This window comes from Bison bison, unplaced genomic scaffold, assembly GCF_000754665.1.
Source record: "Bison bison bison isolate TAMUID 2011002044 unplaced genomic scaffold, Bison_UMD1.0 scf7180017864280, whole genome shotgun sequence".
In the NCBI taxonomy this organism is placed as follows: domain Eukaryota; kingdom Metazoa; phylum Chordata; class Mammalia; order Artiodactyla; family Bovidae; genus Bison; species Bison bison.
In genome coordinates this window covers 4,723,230-4,729,893 of record NW_011494852.1, presented here as the reverse complement: position 1 = coordinate 4,729,893, position 6,664 = coordinate 4,723,230, and the positions used below count along the sequence as shown (strand labels likewise).

General features: G+C 48.9%; 1 protein-coding gene across 1 annotated transcript in view; it reads right to left on the bottom strand.

Moving 5' to 3' along the window:
• WDR62 (WD repeat domain 62) overlaps positions 1-1,250 on the bottom strand; it is a 49,203-nt gene extending 47,953 nt beyond the window's left edge. Inside the window, exon 1 of the mRNA XM_010849303.1 lies at positions 634-1,250. Coding sequence (XP_010847605.1) covers positions 634-810 — 177 coding nt within the window. The 5' untranslated portion in view covers positions 811-1,250. The remainder of the gene's footprint in view (positions 1-633) is intronic.
• Between the last annotated feature and the right edge of the window lie 5,414 nt (positions 1,251-6,664).

Below are 6,664 nucleotides of genomic sequence, written 5' to 3'. Positions count from 1 at the left end.
GAACCATAAATATATTCTAAAGCGTATACATGTAATCTAGAAAAATGGTACTGAAGAATTTATTTACAGGACAGCAATGGAGAAACAGACATAGAGAATAGACTTACGGACATGGGGAGAGGGGAGGAGAGGGTGAGATGTAGGAAAAGAGTAATATGGAAGCAAACATTACCATATGTAAAATAGATAACCAATGGGAATTTGCTGTATGGCTCAGTTAACTCAAACAGGGGCTCTGTATCAACCTACAGGAGTGGGATGGGGAGGGGAGGTGGGAGGGAAGTTCAAAAGGGAGGGTATATATGTATACCTATGGCTGATTCATGCTGAGGTTTGACAGAAAACAAAATTCTGTAAAGCAATGATCATTCAATAAAAAAAAATTTTAAAGACTGAGGGCGGGGCCAGGGGTTGAGAGGTGGGACTAGGGGTGATGGGCAGTATCCGAGAGAGGAGGAGACGAGGAAGTGGGAGGAGCCTCATCTAGGGGCGGGGCTTAGGGACTAGGCAGGCCAGAGAGCAGCCAGAGGAGTACCAGCCGGGGGATGATAGGCGGGGCTAAAGATCTAAGGGTGGGACCAAGGAAGAGCAGGGAACCTGGAACTGAGATGGACAAGGCAAGCAACCCCTCACCCGATTCTGCACCGTGTCCTCGGGAGCCGCCGGGAGTCGCGTCCGCCGCCGGAGGCAGAGCGGTGGAGCCGGGGGCGGAGAAGACTGGGCCCTCCGCGCCGGAACTCCCGCCATGACTGATGGCAGCTTCTCAACTGTATCATTCCGCGCGTAGCCTCCGGGCCCCAAGGCCGCCATCGTCGCGTCGGAGCCCGGCGACCGTTACACTTCTCAACCGCCGCAGCCGCCACGGTCCACTTGAATAGCGAACGGCCGCGGGAAAGCCGGCGCCACCGCCCATTGGGCGCGGGGGGCTGCTGGTCTGGCCAATCTCAGGGTTACCGGCGGCGCTTTTGACCAATGAGGGCTAAGAGGCGGAGCGGGGGTTCTGGCTGGGTGGAGCCGCGGCTTCTTAGCTAGATGTTTGATCGAGCGTTGTGGAGTTTTTTTTTTAATCCCGTCTGTGTTTTCATCATTCACTGAATTTCAGTTTTGAACTTTTAAGAGGCTAATGCCAAAGCCCCTACCTCCACCCCAAGCCGACTATCCTCGCAGTAGCAGTCGCCCGGATGTAAGCTAGGGTGGAGCCGAAAAAAGACTGAAGAGTTGGCGCAGACTCAGAAAGGTCTTTACGCCACCTCTTCCCCAACACGTGATGAAGTCCCGGCGGCTCAGAGCCGGTTTTGCTTTATCCACTTGCCACGTGATGTGGCAACGCCGTCTGGCGCGTAATACGCAGGCGCAGCTTTCCTTCCTTCCGCATGTGACGAGGCCCCAAGGGCCGTCACGTGAGGCAGGCGGCAAGCGCGCGGGTGGGGCGGGGTTCGGCGGCGCCTGGTGAGGATCAAAGTGCGGCAGCAGACCGGGCAAAACCCAGCTGGGCTGGACAGCCATGCCCAAGTACTGCCTGGCTCCGAACTGCTCCAACACTGCGGGCCAGCTGGGCGCGGACAATCGCCCGGTGAGCTTCTACAAGTGAGCGCAAGCGAGGGGCGGGGCTTAGAGGGAGGCGGGACCACGGGCGGAGCAATGTGGGGCGGGGCCCGAGGATAAATGCAGCGGCGTGGGGCTTCTGGTCCAGGTTGCAGGTATTTGGAAGCAGGGTTAGCTGGATGAAGGGACCATGTTCCCCGCGTTTCACTTGCAGTAAACACGGTACATGTAAACGTGCAAAAGTATGATACAGCAGGGATAGACGATTAACTGCAGGTAGTGAACGGGGCGAACGGAGGAAAGGGAGGGCTGTGTAGAGGAGTGAGGTTGGTCCAGGCTCAGAAAGAGCCTACAGTTGCCCACTCGCCATCCCCACGAACTTGAGGCATCTCAAACTCAAAACATACGAAACCGACCTCCTGACTCCCAGAACTTCCCATAAGCTTTCTTATCCAATAGCTTTCCATCCTTTACTGTCTTTCAGGCTAGAAATGTTAGAACCAACTTTACTTTTTTCTCACACCTGAGAAAGTAAAGCTTAGCTTGAATTTTTGAAACAAAACAAACCCCCAAAAACCTGCCTTCTAATTTGTTTAGGTGGGATAACAGAGATGGGAAAAGCTGGCTGAAGAGTTAATAGGAAAAAAATTTTTCTCAGGGATGTGCTGCAGATGTGAAGTAGCAAAACTTCCCTTTAAGAGACTACTGCTTTTTTACTAGGAAGCTTTGTTCTCTAAAATCATAGGCTATCACAAACTTTGCTGTTTGAAATTACATCAGTAGGAATGAAACATCTTACTTAAGGCCTGGAGAAGTTAGGTCGCTGTGACACAGAGAAGCAGCCTTGATTTACAGCCCAGGTTCAGAGCTTCAGGTAAGGGGTTTCTGGACACAGTAGTTCACATCTATCCACACTTAATTGCTTCCAAGGAGACAGACCCTGGGCCCACTTTGCAATCCAGGTCTGATATTGATCCATTTACTCACAGTTCTGCTCTGCTTTGATATTATCCAAACACTGTTTCACTTATATTTCATCTAAACTTTACCCATCCCCCAAACCCCAATAATGATGCTTCCCAGGTGGCGCTAGTGGTAAAGAACCCAACTGTCGATGCAGGATATGTAAGAGACCTGGGTCAGGAAGATCCCCTGGAGGAGGGCACAGCAGTCCACTCCCGTATTCTTGCCTGGAGAATCCCATGGACAGAGGAGGCTGGCAGGCTACTGTCCATAGCGTCACAGAGTTGGACATGACTGAAGCGACTTAGCATGCAAACCCCAATAATAATTATTTTCCTCTGTTTGATGAAATTCCCCACAGTACCTCTGATGGCAGTTCACTTATTGCCACGGTAAATAAACCTGACTTTAGTAGACTCTAGGTTTGTACCTGGTGGCCTTCGTCTAAATGGGCCAGGACACATTCCTCATCTGGTCCATCAGCAAATCCTGTTGGCATTCCCTTTTTTTAAAAAAAAAAAATTATTTTTGGCTGCACTGGGCTTTCATTGCTGCACACAGGCTTTCTCTACTTGAGGTGAGTGGGGGCTACTCTAGTTGTGGTACCCAGGCTTCTCATTGTGGTGGCTTCTTTTGTTGCAGAGCACGGGCGCCAGGGTGTGGGGGCTTTAGTAGTTGCATGAGTGGGCTCAGTAATTGTGGTCCACAGGCTTAGTTGCTCTGAAGCATGTGGAATCTTCCTGGACCAGGTGTTAAACCCATGTCCTCTGCATTGGCAAGTGGATTCTTAACCCCTAGAACCACCAGGGAAGTCCAGGCTCTTCCTTTAAAGTCTATCCAGAATTGACCACTTCTGTCCCCCATCTTTTCCCCCACCCTGGCATCGGCCACCTCCTGACTGCACTATTTTAGTAGGCTCTCCATTTGATAAGCTGCTCCCACAGTCTTCCACGTGCAGTCACAGGGGACTGGTAACCCCCTGAGTCAGATCAGGGCTTAGATGCCTCCCCTGGCTCCCACCTGACTGTATAAAAGACAAGAAGGTGAGGCTGGAGCAGGCAGAAGGCAGGCCTACGAAGCCCTACAGGCCCTGGATCCCCACTGCCTGGCCTTATCTCCTCTCTCCTGCCCCTTACTCACTCCATGCCAGTGTCACTGTCCGTTTGATGTTCCTCCAGCATGCCAGGCACTTTGTTGCCCCAGGGCCTTTGCACAGAAAGTTCTTCCCTTTATGACCGCTACTCTGTAAAGTGATAACCCTCTCCCAGTACGTACATATTTTCTTTACTCACTTCCTGCTTTATTTTTCCCTTTAACCTTAACACTATCTGGCATACCACATGTTTAATATTGGGTTGGCCAAAAAGTTCATTTGGGTTTTTCCACAAGATTATATAGAAAAAGCCCAACAAACTTTTTGGGCAACCAAATATATCCGTTTATTGTCTCCTCCATTAAAATGTCAGCTTCTTGAAGGCAGGGATTTTTGTCTGTCTTATTCCCTGCTGTGTCTCTATCACCTCAAACAGTGCCTAGCACATAGTGGGTGCTCAGTAAATATTTGTAGGGTTAATTAGGTGAATGTGTCTCATATGAGCTTCCCAGGAAACCCGGAACTCCACATCCCAGCTATCCTTTGAGGGACCCTGTTTCAGGGTAGGAGGAGAGTAGAGTGGTCTTTGGAACTGAATCAATATGTCCAGACTTGCTTTTTAAAATGTATCACTCTGACGTGCATATGCGTGCTAAGTTGCTTCAGTTGTGTCAGACTCTTGTGACCTTATGGACTGTAGCCTGCCAGGCTCCTCTGTCCATGGGATTCTCCAGGCAAGAATACTGGAGTGGGTTGTGTGCCCTCCTCCAGAGGATCTTCCTGACCCAGGGCCCAATCCACATCTCTTGTGTCTCCTGCATTGGCAGGTGGGCTCTTTACCACTGGGGCCACTTGCCACCATTTGTTAATTCAGCAACTTTGAGTGTCTCCTGTAGTAAGCGAGCCCCTGCTGAGAGACACTGACACATCTTGTTCCTGCCCTGACAGAGCTCATGGAAAGGTGCAGAGTCAGTCATTGACAAACTGAGGACACAAATTGATCCTCTTTTCTTCAGCACTACTGCCCCCAGTTCAGTTCAGTTCAGTCGCTCAGTCGTGTCCAACTCTTTGCGACCCCATGAATTGCAGCACGCCAGGCCCCCCTGCCCATCACCAACTCCCGAAGTTTACCCAAACTCATGTCCATCGAGTCGGTGATGCCATCCAACTATCTCATCCTCTGTCATCCCCTTCTCCTCCTGCCCTCAATCTTTCCCAGCATCAGGGGGTTTTCAGATGAGTCGGCTCTTCGCATCAGGTGGCCAAAGTATTGGAGTTTCAGCTTCAACATCAGCCCTTCCAATGAACACCCAGGACTGATCTCCTTTAGGATGGACTGGTTGGATCTCCTTGCAGTCTAAGGGACTCTCAAGAGTCTTCTTCAACACCACAGTTCAGAAGCATCAATTCTTCGGTGCTCAGCTTTCTTCACAGTCCAACTCTCACATCCATACATGACCACAGGAAAAACCATAGCCTTGACTAGACGGACCTTTGTTGGCAAAGTAATGTCTCTGCTTTTGAATATGCTACCTAGGTTGGTCCTTCCAAGGAGTAAGCATCTTTTAATTTTGTGGCTGCAGTCACCATCTGCAGTGATTTTGGAGCCCCCCAAAATAAAGTCTGACACTGTTTCCACTGTTTCCCCATCTATTTCCCATGAAGTGATGGGACCAGATGCCATGATCTTCGTTTTCTGAATGTTGAGCTTTAAGCCAACTCTTTTTACTCTCCTCTTTCACTTTCATCAAGAGGCTCTTTAGTTCTTCACTTTCTGCCATAAGGGTGGTGTCATCTACATATCTCAGGTTATTGATGTTTCTCCCGGCAATCTTGATTCCAGCTTGTGCTTCTTCCAGCCCGCAGTCTATACAACTAATCCATGCTTTAACTCTACCCTCTGACACTCCCCATCCTGCAACAATAACAACAAAACCCCTAACTCTTTGGAAATACAGTTACAAATGCTGATGATAGAATCCTCACTAAACTATTAGGAAATAAAGAAAGGAAAAAACCCACCACGTTCCCAGTCTGACTACTTCTTATCACCTCTGCTATCACAGTGCAGTCCAAGCTGTCATTCTCTTTTAAGATTTTTTTTTTTAATGTGGACCATTGTAAAGTCTTTATTGAATTCATTACAATACTGTTTCTGTTTTGTTTTTTGACCACAGGCATGTGGGATCTTAGCTCAGCTCCCTGACCAGGGATCACACCCAAGCCCCTTGGATTAGAAGGCGAAGTCTCAACCGTTGGACCACCAGGGAAGTCCCTGTCATTGTCTCTTAATGAGATGCTGTTATAGTTGCTTGCTGGTCTCCCTGCTTCCACTCTTGCTTCCCTTACAGCAACAACAGTAATAACTTATTTAGAGAGCACTTACTGCAGGCCAGGTACTGTTCCAAGCTCTTCACACATAATAATGAGAACAATAATGACTGTACACAGCAGCCAGATGACCGTGTAAAAATCACTCCAGGGAATTCCCTGGTGGTCCACTGGTTAGGACTCCATGCTTTCACTGCCAAGGGCCCGGGTTCAACCCCTGCTTGGGGAATTAAGATCCCACAAGCCACTTGGTGTGGGGGAAAAAAAAAATCAGTTCACATCTGTGTTGAAATCTCCACCAATGGCTGCCAAGCTGTTCCTCACACAGGCTGACCCATTCCCACCTCAAGGCCCAACCCTGAATCACTGTTGCAGAAGCCATTTAGCTAAGAGTTTGATGAGAAATAGGCTCCAAAGTAGATTCCAGAGGGCATGGATACTAGAAGGAACAAGGTGAAATAATGAACAAAGTACTGGGAAATAACTTGAAATTCCTGCCAGGGTGCCAAAGGAAACATTTCATTAATTGTGTTTTAGACCCTTTCAGCACACAGGAGCAAATGACAGTCATCTCATGGGGTGTCTATCAGGTATGAATTGCAGCTGTCTGGCAGTTAACAAAGTCCTGAAATAGTAGTGGCTTAACCAAATTATGGGGTCTGTAGGAATCAATCTGGCCAAGTTATGCTACAGTAACAAACTCACCGAAACTCAATAGCTTACGGCAACAAA